Here is a 20,654-nt window from a genome sequence, read left to right on the forward strand (position 1 = left end):
GAAAAATGCCAAGGATTATATCTGCCATAAATGCTGTTGAATGCGAATCTTATCAGATCGAGTGGATCGGTTGGAGAGACAGTTAGAAGCGATGAGGAATTTGCAACAGCAACAGTATGTGATGGATGGCAGTTATAGGAAGGGGGGAAAGTCTCAGATACAGTCACATAGATGGGTTAACTCCAGGAAGAGTGAGCGAGGTCGGCACCTAGGGCAGGAGTCTTTTGTGGATATACCCATTTCAAACCGGTACGCTGTTTTGGAAAACGTAGGGGGTGATGGATTCTCAGGGAAACGTAGCACGAACAGCCAAGTTTCTGGTATTGAGACTGGCTCTAATGCAACGAGGGGTACGTCGGCTTCCGAGATCAATTGTGTTAGGGGATTCTGTAGTCAGAGGTACGGACAGACGTTTCTATGGCCAGCAGAGAAAAAGCAGAATGGTGTGTTGTTTCCCTGGTGCCAGGATCAAGGATTCCTCAGAGAGGGTGCAAAATGTTTTCATCGGGGAGAAGGGCCAGCAGGAGGTCATTGTGCACATTGGAACCAACGACATAGGAAGGGAAAAGGTTGAGACTCTGAAGGGAGATTACAGAGAGTTAGGCAGAAATGTAAAAATGTCAAGGGTAGTAATATCTGGATTACTCCCAGTGCTACAAGCTAGTGAGGGCAGGAATTGGAGGATAGAGCAGATGAATGCATGGCTGAGGAGCTACTGCTGTAATTATCTCTTTTGTTCCCTCATGGAAGGAGGCAGCTCCAACCCCACTTGCCTGCTAATTCTTGCAGCTTGGCCTTAACCACCTTTTGTAAAACCACCAAGGTCATTTCTTCCACCCCCAGAAAACTCTTGATGACTGAAAGAGCCATTGCTATCCCAAGCACTGTTTAACTAACCAAATCAACACCTGCAATTAAAGTTAGTAAGTTTGCAGATGACACCAAAATTGGAGGTGTAGTGGACAGCGAAGAGGGTTACCTCAGATTACAACAGGATCTGGACCAGATGGGCCAATGTGCTAAGAAATGGCAGATGGAGTTTAATTGAGATAAATGCGAGGTGCTGCATTTTGGGAAAGCAAATCTTAGCAGGACTGATACACTTAACAGTAAGGTCCTAGGAGGTGTTGCTGAACAAAGAGACCTTGGAGTGCAGGTTCATAGCTCCTTGAAAGTGTAGTCGCAGGTAGATAGGATAGTGAAGAAGGTGCTTGGTATGTTTTCCTTTATTGGTCAGAGTATTGAGTACAGGGGTTGGGAGGTCATGTTGTGGCTGTACAGGACATTGGTTAGGCCACTGTTGGAATATTGCGTGCAATTCTGGTCTCCTTCCTTTCGGAAAGATGTTGTGAAACTTGAAAGGGTTCAGCAAAGATTTACAAGGATGTTGCCAGGGTGGGAGGATCTGAGCTACAGGGAGAGGCTGAACAGGGTGGGGCTGTTTTCCCTGGAGCATCGGAGGCTGAGGGGTGACCTTATAGAGGTTTACAAACTTGAGGGGCATGTATGGGATAAATAGGTAAAGTCTTTTCCCTGTGGTCGGGGAGTCCAGAACTAGAGGGTGAGAGGGGAAAGATGAAAAGAGACCTAAGGGGCAACTTTTACACCCAGAGGGTGGTACATGTATGGAATGAGCTGCCAGAGGATGTGCTGAGGCTGGTACAATTGCAACATTTAAGAGGCATTTGGATGGGTATATGAATAGGAAGGGTTTGGAGGGATATGGGCCGGGTGCTGGCAGGTGGGACTAGATTGGGTTGGGATATCTGGTCGGCACGGATGAGTTGGACCAAAGGGTCTGTTTCCATGCTGTACATCTCTGTCTATGACAATCTAACCTTGTTAGAGGAGCATGATCATCACAAACTCCACACACTGTGAGGCACCAGTGCGAACCACTGAGCCACTGTGCCACCCATACATTCACCACAGACGTTTTAATACCACACACTCCCAAGCCTCATACCCCTCTCCATATTCATCAGCTCCATAACCCCCTTAACCTCAGCTCCATACACCCAAACCCCATAAGTCCCACTCACCTCCATTCCTACATACATGCAGCTGCACACCCACAGTGACACACCATCCTAATCCATACCCCTCAGTTTTATAAACCCCAAACCCTCCAGTTATATACCCCCCCCCCCCCCCGTTCCCATGTAGCCCCAGATTCATAACCCCCCTACCCTCCAGAACCTTACCTTGGGTCCCATATGCCCCAGTCCTATACCTCTTGCACCCTCAACCTACATTTCACCCAGCTTCATGCCCCAAACCCCATTTTCCCAGCCAGTGTACCTCCACATAGTCAATCCCCCCAAGCTACATTCTATCTCATTCCATATCCCTCATTTCCAGACATCTCCCCCATACACACCAAATCCAAACCTATCCATAAGCTTCAGTCCATTCCTTGCCAGATTCAATGACTGGATTAGATTAGACTAGATCATTTAGTGTGGAAACAGGCCCTTCGGCCCAACAAGTCCACACTGACCCTCCGAAGAGCAACTCACTCAACCCCATTCCCCTACCTTTAACCCTTCACCTAACACTACGGGCAATTTAACACTGCCAATTCACCTAACCTGCACATTTTTGGACTGTGGGAGGAAACCCACGCAGACAAGGGAAGAACGTGCAAACTCCACACAGCAGTTGCCTGCGGTGGGAATTGAACCCGGGTCTCTGGCGCTGTGAGGCTGCAGTGCTAACCACTGTGCCACCGTGCTCCCACCACCCCATGCCTTCCAGTTCCATACCCTCCTCCAGCTCTCTACCCCCAGGCCTTAGCTCCCAGCACTATGCCCTATAGCCCTCAGGCCTACACCCCACTTGTCACATGCCCAACCCCATTTCCCCCCGAACCACATACCCACAACTTCATACCATCCTGGTCCATGATCCCTCAGCTCCAAACCCTCCCATACACACCAGCTCCAAATGCCCCATATCCTTCACCTCACATCCTCCAATGCCCTTCTAGCTCCACACACCCTGCAAACTGCCTGATGACACCTGATATCCCCCCAGCCCCATGACTTAAAACACACTTTAGCACCCTCCCCTTCCCCTTTCCCCGCCTCTAATCCCCCCCTCCCAATTTCGCCCTATTAGTTTGCGGAAGTGCGCGTCTCTGGAACAGTTTGTTCTCGGAGGTGAATGCGTGCAATAGACCATATAGTTAAGTCTTTTACTCAGGGAGTTGTGTTTACGGGGTATTTACTCACCCGCCCACAGCCGTTTTACGCTCAGGGTTAGCCCGCCCACACAGAGCCGTGTTTCCCACTGGATATTGATGAGTGCTGTGGGTCCCTAGTCTTTTTTTAAACTGTGCTCTTTCTGAATAGATTGTTTCTGTGTTCGGTTGAGTTTTTTTTTGTGTGTGTGTGACATGAGTATTGCTGCTGAAGCATGCGATGTTATTTTTAAAATATTTGTCCTTATTTATTTAAGATGTCTACCAGCAATCCTGTAATCGTCGTGCATGGAGGTTGCGGTAAATATCCAGAGGATCGTAAGGAAGTCTGTCTGCTCGAAGTGAAGAAAGCTGCTCTACAGGGTTATCGCCGCTTTCGCCAGGGGGGTAGCGCCCTGGATGTGGTGGAGGAGGCTTCAGTTATATTAGAGAACTGCCCTTTATTTAATGCTGGTAAATTGATTGCAATCACCTATTTTAAATCTCAAAATTAATCTTTGCTTGAGGGTTTGTCGTAAGTTCTCAAGCATAACCTATTTTTCTCAAACCTTTATTCTTGGTATTTTGCAAGATTCAGCAGCATTAGGTTATTCGAGTTAGAAATCTGATATTAGAGATATATTAGTTAGCAGGAGGATGTTTGGTCTTTGGAGTTTGCTGTGCTGTTCAGTACAATTTATGGCTGATCCTCTATCTCAGTGCCACTTTAATCCCTCTTTCGCTTCCATACAGGGTGTTTTTAAACTCTAAAGCATTATCTATCTCTTTCATAAATACATTCAAAGTTAAAAATCACACAACATAAAGTTATAGTCCAACAAGTTTATGTGAAAGTATAAGCTTTTGGAGTGTTGCTCCTTTGTCAGGTAGCCAGAGGGGCAGGTATGTAGGACACAGAATAGATAAGTAAAAGATCAAAGTGCCATACAGCTGGTGCAATATATTAGATAAACCTATATGGCTGTTTGTTCTTTAATCACTTAGAATGGGGTTGCAGATTTTGATTAAGGTTTTATCACTGGATTTTAAAAAAAGTGATATCTCCACACAGACAATGCTTTAAAGTTGAGGTTAGACTCTTTATCTGGAGTCAGACTGATTTTATTTCCAAAGTAGGAATTTATACAATGTGGGGAGTGTTGCTGAACAAAGCGACCTCTTGGAGTGCAGGTTCACAGTTCCTTTGAACGTGGAGTCTTGGGTAGATAGGATAGTGAAGAAGGCATTTAGTATGCTTTCCTTTATTGGTCAGAGCATTGAGTATAGGAGTTGGGAGTTGTTGTGGCAGTACAAGACATTGGTTAGGCCACTTTTAGGCAGATTGTGTTTAGTTCTGGTCTCCCTCCTATTTAATTAAAAAATGTTGTGAAACTTGAAAGAGTTCAGAAAGGGTGTTGCCCAGGTTGGAGGGTTTGAACTATAGTACAGGGAGAGATTAAATAAGCTGGGGCAATCTTCCCTGTAGCATTGGAGGCTGAGGTTTAAACCTTTTGTAGAGGTTTACAAAATCATGAGGCATGGATAGGGTAAATAGACAAGGAATTTTTCCTGGGGTTGGGCAGTCCAGTCCAGAACTAGAGGGGCATAGGTTTGGGGTGAGAGGGGAAAGATTTAAAAGGGACCTAAGGGGAAACTTCTTTGCACAGTGTGGTGTATGGAATGAGCTGCTGGAGGAAGGGGTGGAGGCTGGTAAAATTACAACATTTAAAAGGCATCTGCATGGATATATGAATAGGAAGGGATTAGAGGGATGTGGGGTAAGTGCTGGCAAATGGGACTAGGTTAAATTAGGATATCCTGCCGGCATGGACGAGTTCGACCGAAGAGTCTTCTGGACCAGGCCAGAGCCCTCCAAATATTTCAAGAAGGTAGCCCAGGCCATCACTTTGCTAGTTGTTTTAAGCAGGTGTACAGTGGGCATTCCAGGAGAAATGCTGCCGGTCAAACCACTCTGTTTTAAACAAAACAGAATTTACTTGCAAGATTACTGAATGAAACGCAAGCAACAGAAAACTGAATAACCTAACCACTGCTCATTGGCCCATCTGACCAAGATCCCGTTGTACTCTGAGGTAACCTCCACTACACCTCGAATTTTGGTATCATCTGCAAACTTACTAACTGAACCTCCTATGTTCACATCCAAATCATTGATGTAAATGGCGAAAAGCAGTAGACCCAGCACCGGCCTCCAGTCTGAAAAGTAACCATCCACCACCACCCTCTGTCTTCTACCTTTCGAGCCAGTTCTGTGTCCAAAATGGCTAGTTCTCCCTGTATTCCATGAGTTCTAACTTTGCTAACCAGTTTCCATTGAGGAACCTTGTCGAACATCTTCCTGAAGTCCATATAGATCACGCCTATGTCTCTGCCCTCATCAGTCTTTGTTATTTCTTCACAAACCTAAATCAAATTAACGTGACATGATTTCCCATGAACAAAGCCATGCTGACTATCCCTAGTCAGTCCTTGCCTTTCCAAATACATGTAAATCTTGTCCCTCAGGATTCTATCCAAAAACTTGCACACCACTGATGTCAGGGTCACCAGTCTATAGTTCCCCAGCTTTTTCTTACCACCTTTCTTAAATTGTGGCACCACATTAGCTAACGTAGTCACAGGTGAGGTGCCAAAAGACAATTGATGATACAAGTATCTCAGCAAGAGGTCCAGCAATCACTTCTCTAGCTTCCCACAGAGCTATAGGGTACAGCTGATTAGGACTTGGGGATTTATCCATTTGTATGTGTTTCAGGACATCCAGCACCACCACCTCTGTAACATAGACATTTTTCAAAATGTCACCATCTATTTCCCCCACATTCCATATGTTCCACGTCCCTCTCTGCAGTAAACACTGAATGGAAATACTTGTTTAGTATCTTCCCCCATTTCCTGCGGCTCCACACAGAGGCTGCTTCAGTGATCTTTGAGTTGCCCTATTCTCTCCCTCGTTACCCTTTTGTCCTTAATGTGTTTATAAAATCCCTTTAAATTATCCTTAATCCTATTTGCCAAAGCTATTGGATGTCCCCTTTTTGTCCTGCTGATGTCCCTCATAAGTCTACTTCTACTGCCTTTATGCTGTTCTAAGGAATCATGTGATCTCTCTCGTCTGTATCTAACACATGCTTCCTTCTTTTTCTTAACCAAACCCTTAATTTCTCTAGTCATCCAGCATTCCCTACACCTACCAGCCTTTTCTTTCACCCGAACAGGAATATACTGTCTCTGAACAGTATATCATTTCTGAAGGTTTTCCATTTTCCATCCATCCCTTAACCTGTGAACATCTGCCCCAAATCAGCCTTTAAAAGATCTTGCCGAACACCATCAAAATGAGCCTTCCACCAATTTAGAACTTTTCAATTTCCTGCTGACTCTTTGGGAGGTAATCATCGCTCTCTTGTTTCAGTTCCAACCAAATAACTTCCAATTGTTGTGGAGGTGGCACCTGTACAAATTGGATGTCTGTACAGGGCCGCAACTGATGTCCTGGGGGAGGGTGGAAACTAGGGGGGGGAGGAGGGTGGAGACTAGGTAGTGGGTTGGGGGGAGGGGGGAGGAGGGTGGAGACTAGGTCGTGGGTTGGGGGAGGGGGGGTGGGTGGAGACTAGGTAGTGGGTTGGGGGAGGGTGGAGACGAGGTAGTGGGTTGGGGGGGAGGGGGGAGGGGGTGGAGACGAGGTAGTGGGTTGGGAGGAGGTTTCAACTGCTGTGGTAGGTGAATGGGAACCAGTGAGGTAGGACAGTAGATTCAGAAGTTGAGGGAGAGGTAGAAACAAAGGTAAACATGACTAAGCACAAGTACATGTCGGGAAATACTGCTGGACGTGAATGGGTTTCAATGTGAGAAGTATAATAGGCAAGGAAAATGAATGAAGAGTTTTGGTTAATGTTTGGAACTATGACATTATTGTCATTATGGAAGACTTGGCTAGAAGAAGGATGGGATTGGTAGCTGAATTTCCCAGGATTTAGATGTTCCAGATGTGATAGGAGGAGGTGTAAAAGGGGTGGAGGGGTTGCATTATGATAAAAAAGTAACTTACAGCGGAGGGAGAATACATCTGAGAACTCACGCAATGAGGCAATATGGATGGAACATGGAATGGGAAAGGTGAAATCACAATGCTGGGGATTTACTACAGGCCTCCCAACAGCCAGTGGGAAACAGAGGTGATAATATGTACAGCAATTTTTGGAAAGTTGTAAACATGGTGGTGATTTTGTGATGGGTAATTTTAACTTCCCCTGTATTGACTGAGACTCACTCTGTGCAGGGGCTTGGTTGGGACAGAGACATTCTGGAGGGTTTCTTGAAACAGTATGTAAACAGCCCAACCAAGAAAGGGGTTATACTGGACCTGATTTTGGGAAATATGCTCAGCCAGGTGAGTGAAGTTTCACTGGGGGAGCATTTTGGGAGCAGTGACCATAATGCCATGAGTTTTAAGATACTCTGGGAAAGGGATAACTCGGTCCTCGGGTTGCAGTGTTAAATTGGAGCATGGCAAACCACAACAATATTAGGCAGGAACTGGAGAATTTTGATTGGAGGCAGCTATCTGAGGGGCAATCCACATTGGACATGTGAGAGTATTTCAAAGGGCAGTTGATAATAGTTCAGGAGTGGCATATTCCTGTGAGAATTTTAGATAAGTATGGTAAGTTGCATGAGCCTTTGATAACCAGAGATATTATGATCATTGTTGTGGTTCTGTTCGCCGAGCTGGGAATTTGTCTTGCAAACGTTTCGTCCCCTGTCTAGGTGACATCCTCAGTGCTTGGGAGCCTCCTGTGAAGCGCTTCTGTGCTGTTTCCTCCGGCATTTGTAGTGGCCTGTCTCTGCCGCTTCCGGTTGTCAGTTCCAGCTGTCCACTGTAGTGGCCGGTATATTGGGTCCAGGTCGATGTGTTTGTTGATAGAGTCTGTGGATGAAGCCGGAGGAAACAGCACAGAAGCACTTCACAGGAGGCTCCCAAGCACTGAGGATGTCACGTAGACAGGGGACGAAACGTTTGCAACACAAATTCCCAGCTCGGCGAACAGAACCACAACAACGAGCACCCGAGCTACAGATCTTCTCCCAAACTTTAAATATTATGATCATCTTCAAAAAGATCTAGGATAGGAACTGACAGTCTTTGAAGTAGAGAAGGAAAGCGGGAAAGAACTCAAACAAAGAATTGGAAGAGCTAAAAAGGGTCACAAAATCATTAACAAACACTTTGAAGAGAACTGAAAAATGTGTTGCTGGAAAAGCGCAGCAGGTCAGGCAGCATCCAAGGAGCAGGAGAATCGACGTTTCGGGCATAAGCCCTTCTTCAGGAATGTGTTGATTCCTAAAGAAGGGCTTATGCCCGAAATGTCGATTCTCCTGCTCCTTGGATGCTGCCTGACCTGCTGCGCTTTTCCAGCAACACATTTTTCAGCTCTGATCTCCAGCATCTGCAGTCCTCACTTTCTCCCAATCTGAAGAGAATCTCAAGGCTTTTTCGCCATGTATAAAAAGCAAGAAGGTGGCCACAAAGAGGGTTGGCCCACTCCAGGACAAAGGCGGGGACTCTGTGTGATGCCAAAAGAGGAAGGTGAGGGTTTGAAATGAATACTTTGTGTTGATATTCACCAAAGAGCAGGAATTGGTGGAGGATAATCTCAAGGAAATGAGTGTCTAATTTCTAAGTCAAGTTGCTATTGAAAAGGAAGAGGTGTTGCGCATCTTAAAAAAGTATTAAGGTAGATAAACCCTTGGGTCCTTATGGGATATATCCCAGAATATTGTGGGAGATGAGAGAACAAATTGCTGGAGCATTGACAAACATCTTTGTGTCCTCTTTGACCACAGGAGAATAGCTAATTGTTGTCCCATTGTTTAAGAATAACAGGGATAACCCTGGAAATTACAGGATGGTGAGTCTCATGGCAGTGGTAGGGAAATTATTGGAAAAGATTCTCCGGAACAAGATGAATATGCATTTCGAAGCAAATTAGTGATGAGACAGCATGGTTTTGTGCAGGAGATTTCATGCCTCATTAACTTGATTGAGTTTCTTAAGGTGGTGACAAAGATAGTTGATGTTGTCTACGTGGACTTTCATAAAAACCTTTGACAAGATCCTTCATTGCAGATGAGTCCAAAAGGTGAAATCATGTGGTATCAGGAGTGAGGTGACAAGCTGGATACAGAACTGGCTCAGTCATAGGAGATAGCGTAGGGGTTAAAAGGATGCTTTTTGAAATGGAGGGTTGTGACTAAAGATCCACCAGGGATCAGTGCTGGGGCTTCTGCTGTTCGTGGTCTGCATAAATGATTTGGAGGAAAATATACCTGGTGTAATTAGTAAGTGCGGGTGATACAAAGATTGATGAAGTTGTGGATATTGAGGATGGTCAGAGGATACAGCAGGATATGGATCATTTGGAGGCACATGCAGAAAAATGGGAGGTGGAGTTTAATCCAGACAAATGTGAGGTGATGCACCTTGGAAATTCAAGTACAGATGGAAATTATACAATGAATAATAGAACCCTTAGGAGTATTGGTATGCAGAAGGATCTGGATGTGCAGGTCCACAGATCACTGAAGGTGGCAGTGCAGGTAGGTAAGGTTGTAAAAAGTCTTATGGCATACTTGCCTTTATTGGTAGGGACATTGAGTATAAGGGTAGGTCAGTAATGCTGCAGCTTTATGGAACGTTAGGCCACACTTGGAATATTGCATGCCATATCACATTCACAAACCTGACTGTGTTGACCGGGGCAATGTCTCAGCCTGCTTCTGCCCCACTGAAATTATCTCTGCATACCTTGACACCGTCCTGACCCCTTCATCCAGAACACCCCACCTACATTCGGAGTCACCACCCACCCCCTCCTCCACCTCCGTGACTTTCGTTTTCCCCATCCCCCAACACCTTACCTTCACTAGGGACAACCAGTCCCTGTACACATACATCTGCTATGACAAAGGTCTCCAAGCCCTCAGTTCCTTCCTGTCACGCTGACCTAACCAGTACCATTCCACTGATACACTCATTCAACTGGCTGAACTCGCCCCCAACAATTTCTCCTTCCAATCCTCCCACTTCCTCCAGACCAGAGGGGTAGCCATGGACATCCGCATGGGCCCCAGCTATGCCTGCCTCTTCAGGTACATGGAACAAGTCCCCCTTCCGCAGGCACATTGGCACCATTCCCCACCTTTTCCTCCGCTACTGTATTGCTGCTACCTCATATCCCAATGAGGAGGTTGAACAGTTCACCAGCTTCACAAATGCCTTCCATCCTGACCTCCAGTTCACCTGGACCATGTCAGACACCTCCCTCCCCTTCTGGACTTCTCCATCTCCATTAATGGTGGCCAACTCAATGCAGCCATCCACTACAAACCCACAAACGCCCACAGCTACCTGGACTACACTTCCTCCCAGGTGAAAGTGAGGACCGCAGATGCTGGAGATTAGAGTCAAGATTAGACTGGTGCTGGAAGAGTACTGCAGGTCAGGCAGTCTCCAAGCAACAGGAAAATCGATATTTCTGGCAGGAGCCATCCATTCCTGATGAAGGGGTCCTGCTAAAAGGTCAACTTTCCTGCATGCTTTTCCAGCACCAGTCTAATCTACACTTCCTTCCACCCTGCGTAAAAACGCTACCCCTTTTGCCCAATTCCTCTGCCTCATCTGCTCCCAGGATAACCAATTCCGGAAAAAAGAACATCCCAAATAGCCTCCTTCGAATAATGCAATCTCCCCTCCCATGTTCTCCAGCACAAGGTCTCTACTTCGCACAGCTCTGCCCTTGAATTCCACCTTCCAGTCGCAACAAGGGCAGAACGTCCCCTGGTCCTCTCCTTCCACCTCGACATCTTTCCGATAATATTGCATCATTTCCCTCTGTGACTCCTTTGTCAGGTCCATGCCCTCCACCAACCCACCCTCCCCTCACAGCACCTCCCCTTGCCACCGCAAGAAGTGCAAAACCTGTGCCTGCACCGTTTCTCCTCCCCCCCCCCCACCACCCCCCCCCGCCCGCAAACCCAAGATCCTCAAAGGATCCCCTGTCCTCCAACCTTATCCCAGATCCAACCTTTCCAACTCGGCACCAACCTCTTGAACAGCCCTATCTGTCCATCTTCTCTCCATCGAAACGCTCCATCCTCCTCTCCGACCTATCACCTTCACCCCCCACCTTCATCGACCTATCGTATTCCCAGCCCCACCTATCTCCCATTTACCTCCCAGCCCCCTTTTGGCTGCAAGCCTCATTCCTGATGAAGGGCTCATGTTCGAAACAACATTGACTCCCCTGTTCCTTGGATGCTGCCTGACCGACTGTGTGCTTTTCCAGCACCACGCTCTTCGACATGAAAAAAGACCCAGTTATTCTCTGTTCCTATTTCCTGCCTGTCAACCATTGATCAATTCATGCACGGTGGTAACTGTAGAACTATAGAATCCCTACAGTGCAGAAACAGACCATTTGGCCCATCAAGTTCACACCAACCCTCAGCAGACCATTCTATCCATACCCTCTCCCTGTAACCATGCATTTCCCATGCTTAAACACTATGGGCTAATTTAGCATGTCCAATCCACTGAACTTGCACATTTTTGTGCTGTGGGAGAAAACCCATGCATCCACTGGGATAATGTGTGAACTGGATACCCAGAACTGGACACATTCCTCTAGAAGAGGCTTCCCTCATGCCCATGTCGCTTCACAATGACTTCCCAACTCCTATACTCAAAGGACTGAGCAATGAAGGCGAGCGGGCTAAATGCCTTTTTGATCACCTTATCTCTGTATGGCACAAACTTCAAAATTTACCTGCCTGCATCTCTCGGTCTCTCCGTCCTACAACACTACCCAAGGCCCTATCATTAAACGTTTTAGCTCTACCATTACATCCTAGGTTTTAAAAGAAGGAGCGACAGAGATAGCAGTTGAACTGGTAGTAATTGTTCAAGAATACTGAGATATTGGAAAAGTCCTGGAGGATGAGACAACTACCACATGTAACGTCCTCATTGAAAAAAGGAGATAAAACAAAAGCAGGCAATTATACATCAGTTAGTTTAACATGTTCAAGTTGACTTAAAGCATGTCATATTTTTAATCTGGAAACATCTATGTAATTGGACAGGATCAGTATGACTTCATGAAGGAGCAATCATACCTGAGGTAACAAGCACCCTGAGATGAAAGTAAACCTGCAGATGTAACATTTTCAGATTTTCGAAAGGTATTTGCCAATGTTCCACAATGATGTTCGTTGTAGTAATTGTAGTGGATAGAAGATTGGCTAACTAATAGAAGCCAGAGTTGGAATAAAGGGGCTATATTCAGACGAGCAAACTGCAAACAATGCCACATGGGAGGGGCCACAGTAATTAATACATATTAATAACTTCTGGAAGACCGTGTCTTGTTAGCCAGTATTCAGATGATCATATGTCAGGAGACATGTCAGGTTGTAAGTTTGCTCGGTGAGCCGGTAGATTTGTTCTCTGACGTTTTGTCACCATGCTAGTAACATCATCAATGAGCCTCCAGTGAAGCACTGGTGTTCTGTCCTGCTTGCTTTTATCGGTCTCACTTTGTTGTGGTAGAGGATATCGTTTCTGCTTCTGTTTGGGATAGATTAGAGATTAGATTAGATTCCCTACAGTATGGAAACAGGCCCTTCAGTCCAACAAGTCCTCACCGACCCTCCAAAGAGTAACCCTCGAACCTGGGTCCCTGGCGCTGTGAGGCAGCAGTGCTAACCACTGTGCCACCCAAGGTTGGTAATTGGGGTCCAAATCTATATGTTTACTTAGTGTGGAAGCAGGCCCTTTGGCCAATGGAGTACCAGTTTGAATGTCAGGACTCCAGAAATTCCTGTGTTTTTGTTTTAGTCTGTCCGAGAATGGATGTATTGTCCTAGTCGAACTGGTGTCCCTCTTCATTTGTGTGTATGGTAACATAGAACATAGAAAAATACAGCGCAGTACAGGCCCTTCGGCCCTCGATGTTGCGCCGACCGAAGCCTACCTAACCTACACTAGCCCAATAGCCTCCATATGCTTATCCAATGCCTGCTTGAATGACCATAAGAGGGAGAGTCCACCACTGATACTGGCAGGGCATTCCATGAACTCTGAACCCGCTGAGTAAAGAATCTACCCCTAACATCTGTCCTATACCAACCTCCCCTTAATTTAAAGCTGTGTCCCCTAGTAACAGCTGACTCCATACACGGAAAAAGGTTCTCACTGTCAACCCTATCTAAACCCCTAATCCTCTTGTTCACCTCTATCAAATCTCCCCTAAACCTTCTTTTCTCCAATGAGAACAGTCCCAAGTGCCTCAGCCTTTCCTCATACGATCTTCCTACCATGCCAGGCAACATCCTGGTAAACCTCTGCACCCGTTCCAGTGCCTCCACATCCTTCCTATAGTATGGTGAACAAAACTGTACACAATACTCCAGATAAGGCCGCACCAGAGTCTTCTACAACTGCAACATGACCTCAGGACTCCGGAACTCAGTTCCTCTACCAATAAAGCCCAGTACGCCATATACCTTCTTCACAGCACTATTTACCTGGGTGGCAACTTTCAAAGATCTGTGTACATGGACACCAAGATCCCTCTGCTCATCCACACTACCAAGTAGCCTGCAATTAGCCCAGTAATCCATCTTCTTGTTACTCCTACCAAAGTGAATGACTTCACACTTAGCTACATTGAACTCCATTTGCCACCTTTCTGCCCAGCTCTGTAACTTATCTATATCCCGCTGTAACCTGCTACATCCTTCTTCGCTGTCCACCACTCCACCGACTTTCGTATCATCCGCAAACTTGCTCACCCAGCCTTCAAGCCCCTCCTCCAGGTCATTTATAAAAATGACAAACAGCAATGGTCCCAAAACAGATCCTTGTGGAACACCGCTAGTAACTTTGCTCCAAGATGAACCTTTACCATCACCTACTACCCTCTGTCTCCTTCCAGCCAGCCAATTCCTAATCCAAACCTCTAATGCACCCTCAATGCCATACCTCCGTAATTTTTGCAGTAGCCTACCATGGGGGACCTTATCGAACGCCTTGCTAAAATCCATATACACCACATCTACTGCTTTACTCTCGTCTACTTCCTTAGTCACCTTCTCAAAGAACTCAATAAAGTTTGTGAGGCACGACCTGCCCTTCACAAAACCATGCTGACTATCCTTGATCACATTATTCCTATCCAGATGTTCATAAATCCTATCCCTTACAATTCTCTCTAAGACTTTGCCCACAACAGAAGTGAGACTCACTGGCCTATAGTTACTCGGGCTATCCCTGCTCCCCTTCTTGAACAAGGGGACCACATTCGCTATCCTCTAGTCTTCTGGCACTATTCCTGTAGACAACGAGGACATAAAAATCAAGGCCAATGGCTCCGCTATCTCCTCCCTAGCTTCCCAGAGGATCCTAGGATAAATGCCATCAGGCCCAGGGGACTTATCTATTTTCACCCTTTCCAGTGTTCCCCGGACCTCTTCCCTACATACCTCAAAGCCATCCATTCTAATCACTTGTGACTCAATATTCACATCAGCAACAACGTCCTGTTCCTGAGTGAATACTGACGAAAAGTATTGATGTAGTGTCTCTCCAATCTCCTCTGCCTCCACGCACAACTTCCCACTACTATCCTTGACTGGACCGATACCCACCCGAGTCATCCTTTTATTCCTGACATACCTATATAAAGACTTAGGGTTTTCCCTAATTCTACCAACCAAGGACTTTTCATGTCACCTTCTCGCTGCTCTTAGCTCTCTTTAGATCCTTCCTGGCTACCTTATAACTCTCAACCTTCACGCCTCACCTTTACATAGGCCGCCCTCTTCCCTTTTACAAGGGATTCCAATTCCTTATTAAACCACAGCTCCCTCACAAGACCCTTTCCTTCCTGCCTGACTGGTACATACTTATCAAGGACACCCAATAGCCGCTCCTTGAACAAGCTCCACATATCATTTGTGTCCTTCCCTTGAAGCCTATTTTTCCAGTCCACGCATCCTAAGTCATGCCTCACCGTATCATAATTTCCCTGCCCCCAGCTATAACTCCTGCCCTGCAGTGCACACTTATCCCTCTCCATCACTAGAGTAAAAGTCACCGAGTTGTGGTCACTGTCCCCAAAGTGCTCACCTACCTCCAAGTCTAACACCTGGCCTGGTTCATTACCTAGAACCAAATCCAGTATGGCCTCACCTCTTGTTGGCCTGTCTACATATTGTGTCAGGAAACCCTCCTGCACACATTGGGCAAACACCGACCCATCTAACAAACTCGAACTATTGCTTTCCCAGTCAATATCTGGGAAGTTAAAGTCCCCCATAACAACCACCCTATTACTTTCACTCTTCTCCTGAATCATCCTTGCAATACTTTCCTCTACGTCTCTCGGACTATTAGGAGGCCTGTAGAAAACCCCTAACAGAGTGACCTCACCTTTCCTATTTCTAACCTCAGCCCAAACTACCTCAGATGGCAAGTCTTCTTCCATCGTCCTTTCCACCGCTGTAATACTATCGTTGACAAGCAATGCCACACTTCCCCCTCTTTTACCCTCACCTCTGACCCTACTAAAACATTTAAACCCTGGAACCTGCAATAGCCATTCCTGTCCCTGTTCTACCCACGTCTCTGTAATGGCCACAACATCGAAGTCCCAGGTACCAACCCACGCTGCAAGTTCACCTACCTTATTTCTTATATTTCTGGCATTGTAGTATACACACTTCAAGCCAACTTCCTGTTTACCGGCACCCTCCTTCGAGATCGATGCCTTGTTCCTAACCTCCCTACACTCAAGGTCCTGTACCTTAAAGCTACAGTCCAGGTTCCCATGCCCCTGCAGAGTTAGTTTAAACCCTCCCAAAGAGCACTAGCAAACCTTCCCCCCCCCCCCCCTCCCCCAAGGATGCTGGTGCCCCTCATGTTCAGGTGGAGACTATCCTGTTTATAGAGGTCCCACCTTCCCCAGAAAGAACCCCAGTTGTCCAAAAACCGGATCTCTCCCTCCTGCACCATCCCTGTAGCCATGCATTTAACTATTCTCTCTCCCTATTCTTCAACTCTCTATCACGTGGCACGGGTAACAAACCAGAGACAATAACTCTGTTCGTTCTAGCTTTGAGCTTCCAACCTAGCTCCCTGAAAGCCTGCCTAACATCATCACCCCTCTTCCTACCTATGTCATTGGTGCCAACGTGGACCATGACCTGGGGCTGCTACCCCTCCCCCTTAAGGACCCGGAAAACACGATCAGAGACATCACGTACCCTTGCACCTGGGAGGCAACATACCAAACGTGAGTCTCTGTCGCCCCCCGCAAAACCGCCTATCTGCGCCCCTCACTATTGAGTCCCCAATAACTATCGCTCTACCTTCCTCCACCCTTCCCTTCTGAGCAACGGGGACAGGCTCCGTGCCAGAGGCCTGAACCTTGTTGCTTACCCCTGGTAAGTCGTCCCCCCCCACAAGTATCCAAAACGGTATACTTGTTATTGAGGGGAACGACCACAGGGGTCCCTGCACTGGCTGCTTCCTCCCAGTCCCCCTCACTGTCACCAGTGATAGTTGGTCATGTCTTTTGGTGGCTAGTTGGTGCTCATGTATCCTGGTGGCTAGTTTCCTGCCCGTCTGTCCAATGTAATGCTTGTTGCAGTTCTTGCAGGGTATTTTATATATGATGTTCATTCTGCTGATTGTTGGTACAAGGTCCTTCTAACTTCATCAGGAGCTGTTTCATTGTGGTGAGAGGTTTGTGGGCTACCATGATGCTTGGGGGCAGAAGAGGGACACCAATTCGATTGGGGGATACCGTATGCCGCCTTAACAACCCTATCAACCTGGGTGGCAACTTTGAGGGATCTATGCATATGGACACTGAGATCTCTCTGCTCACCTACACTACCAAGAATTTTACCATTAGCCCAGTACACTATTCCTGTTACTCCTTCCAAAGTGAATGACCTCACACTTTTTTTTTTTCTGCATCAAACTCCATTTGCCACTGCTCAGCCCAGCTCTGCAACTTATCTATGTTCCTCTGTAACCTCGGCGCTATCCACAACTCCACTGACAAACTTACTAACCCATCTTTCTACGCACCCATCCTGGTTATTTGTAAAAATGACAAACAACATTGGCCCCAAAACAGATCTTTGCGAAACCCCAGGAGTAACTGAACTCCAGGACAAATATTTCCCATCAACCACCACCTTCTTTCAGCTAGCCAATTTCTGATCCAAACCACTAATTCACCCTCAAACCCATGCCTCTGTATTTTCTGCAGTAGCCTATCATGGGGAATCTTATCAAATGCTTCACTGAAACCCACACACACCACGTCAACCACTTTGCCCTCATGCACCTATTTGGTAACCTTCTCGAAGAACTCAGTAAGATTAGTGAGGCATGACCTACCCTTCACAAAGCCATGTTGACTATCCCTAATCAGATTATTCCTTTTCAGATGATAACTCCTATCTCTCATCCTTTCCAACACTTTACCCACAACTGAAGTCAGGCTCATTGGTTTATATTATCAGGGAAAGGGGGCAACATTTGCTGTACTTCAGTCTTCTGGCTCTATTCCTGTCGACAATGACAACATAAAGACCAAAGCCAAAGGCTCTGCAATCTCCTCCCTAGCTTCCCAGAGAATCCTAGGATAAAACCCATCCGTCCCAGGGAACTTTTCTATTTTCACGCTTTGCAGAATTGCTCACTCCGCCTCCTTTTTGAACCTCAATCCTTTCTTGTCGAATTGTCTGTTTCCCAGTATTCTCAACAACATTATCTTTTCCTGTGTGAGTACTGATGAAAAATATTCATTTAGCACCTCCCCTATCACTTTGGACTCCACGCACAACTTCCCAGTACTGCCCTTGACTGGCCCTGATCTTACCCTAGTCATTCCTTTATTCCTGACATACTGATAGAAAGCTTTCAGGTTTTCCTTGATCCTACCTGCCAAAGGCTTCTGGTGCCCCTTCCTGGCTACTAGCTCTCTCTTTAGGTCCTTCCTGGCTGGCTTGTAACTCACAAGCATCCTAACTGACCCTTCACATCGCATCCTAACAAAAGCCGCCGCCTTCCTCTCAACAAGAGATTCAACTTCTTTCGTAAACCACGGTTCCCTCGCTCGATCATTTTCCTCCCTGCCTGACAAGTGCGTACTTATCAAGGATGTGCAGGAGCTATTCCTCGAACAAACTCCACATTTCAGTTGTGCCCATCCCATGCAGTTTCCTCCCCAATCCTCTGCATCCTAAATCTCGCCCAATCGCTTCATAATTGCCTTTCTCCCCCAGCTTTCGCTCTTGCCCTGCAGTGTTTACCTATACCTTTCCATGGCTAAAGTAAATGTAACCAAATTGTGGTCACTATCACCAAAGTGCTCGCCTGCCTCCAAATGTAACAGCTAGCCAGGTTCATTACTCAGCACCAATCCAATATGGCTTCGTCTGTCGTTGGCCTATCTACGTACGGTCAGGAAACCCTTCTGCAGACGTTGGACAAAAACTGACCCATTTAAACTACACAAATTGTAGCTTTTCCAGTCGATCTTTGGAAAGCTAAAGACCCCCATAACCACTATCCTGTTACTTTCACTCCTATCCTGAATCATCTTTGCCATCCTTTCCTCTCCATCCCTGGAACCTTTCAGAGACTGATAGAAACCTTCCAACAGGGTGACGTCTCCTTTCCTGTTTCTAAGCTCAGCCCATACTACCTCAGTAGAGTACCTCATTAAACATCCTTTCTGTCACCATAATGCTGTCCTCGACTAACTCAACCCCGGAACCTGCAACAACCCCTCCTGCTGAAGCCACGTGTCTGAAATGGCCACAACATCATAGTCCCAGGTACAATCCATGCTGCAAGTTCGCCCGTCTTATTCTGGATGCTCCTGGCATTGAAGCTCCAAACCACCTTCCTTCCTGCCAGTGCACGTCTGTGACCTTGAAATCTTATTCACGAAAATGAGTTTTTTTTTTGCACTTTTTGGCAGGATGAATAGAGGAGTTGGATATTATTTCAATGGAGAAAGAATGTGGAAAACTGCAGGACAGAATGCTTTGAGAGTCAGAGGTCTACAGCACGGAAAAACAAAATCCCCTCTCCCACCTGTGCCCGGGCCTGTCAAAAACAGCTGTCTATTTTTGGGTCGTTTTCCAGCACTTTGCCCGTAACCTTGAATGCCTTGGCGTGGGAAGTGTATATCTAATTATTTCTTCAATGCTCCCTTTTCGGTCTGTTGCTGACCACTTCCACAAAAGTTTCTGAATTCAGTGCTTCCTGCCAAACAGAAAACTGACTGAACGGATTCATGAAATGATATTCATCCTACAGCCCAGTTTTAAGTGAGGACATTAACAATGGTATGGCTTCCTTTTTCCCCTGTACTTGTACCAGTGTCCAATGAACTGCAACGTCCCATGAAGCGCCAACATCCCTCAACCTTCTGTATCATGTATACTGCCAGGCGTTTTGTAAATAAACCGTTGTCCCGACATGACAAAAACAAAATTCCATTTTTCCCACGTTTTGTCTATTAACGTTTAAATATATTTTTAGTGTTACTCATTCGTGGAAATTTTTTTACCACAGTAAAAGTTTCAGTGAATTTGCTGGGAATGAGGTTCGTTGCTAAATTGTTTTTTTTAAAATAAGTGTCATTAGTGAGAAAGCTGTGCTTGCATTTATTAGCAAGTGTGTCACTTCTTGGTGTATTAGTTATAAATAACTACTCAAAGAGCTGCTTCCATTGGAGGCTGGGTTTCTTTCCTTTGGTTTTTGTCATTGCCATGTCAGCGAAGACTTGCTCACGGAGATGAGAAAGGAAAGACTAGTAGTTTCTCAGCTCTTCTTTTCCCCCCCCCCCCCCCCCCCCCCAAATTATTCATAATCTGTTTTCACTTTAAGCTAGAAGATATCCCAAGATAGAACCTTTGGACAATTCTTTCAATGCTTGCTAACTCAATAAGACCATCCTCCTGAGACTGAGTGACAGCTTATTTCACGACCCAAGTAGATCCATTGCTCACAAAAATCCAATCCATTGATCATTTTCAAACAGAAAATAGTCAGTAAAAATGACCTCAAGCTTACCCAGACATTCTGCAACAAGCTTAGCGATGTTAAGGATGTAACATTCCGTGTTCTCCGTGTAATGATGCTGTCACTTTAAAAAGGCTATTTTGTCCTGGGATTTATTTTTGATCAGCGGTTATAAAGGCAGGGATGTTGAAATTTCTTTGTTTTTACCTCGAAAGGCCAAATGGCCTACTCCTGCTCCTAGTTCTTAAACAATAACTGCAGATGCTGAAAACCAAATACTGGATTAGTGGTGCTGGAAGAGCACAGCAGTTCAGGCAGCATCCAACGAGCAGCGAAATC

At 46.1% G+C, this 20,654-nt stretch overlaps 1 protein-coding gene across 5 annotated transcripts in view; it reads left to right on the plus strand.

Moving 5' to 3' along the window:
- The window catches only part of asrgl1 (asparaginase and isoaspartyl peptidase 1), a 51,340-nt gene that overhangs the window by 10,775 nt on the left and 19,911 nt on the right, over positions 1-20,654 (plus strand). For 2 of the 5 annotated variants that reach the window (XM_072564671.1, XM_072564673.1), the window contains exon 2: positions 3,460-3,655. In XM_072564671.1, coding sequence (XP_072420772.1) covers positions 3,460-3,655 — 196 coding nt within the window. Of the gene's footprint in view, positions 1-3,092; positions 3,311-3,459; positions 3,656-20,654 lie in introns of those variants that run through there. The other 3 variants (XM_072564672.1, XM_072564669.1, XM_072564670.1) reach the window with 3 other exon arrangements.

This window comes from Chiloscyllium punctatum, chromosome 47, assembly GCF_047496795.1.
Source record: "Chiloscyllium punctatum isolate Juve2018m chromosome 47, sChiPun1.3, whole genome shotgun sequence".
Taxonomy (NCBI): Eukaryota; Metazoa; Chordata; class Chondrichthyes; order Orectolobiformes; family Hemiscylliidae; genus Chiloscyllium; species Chiloscyllium punctatum.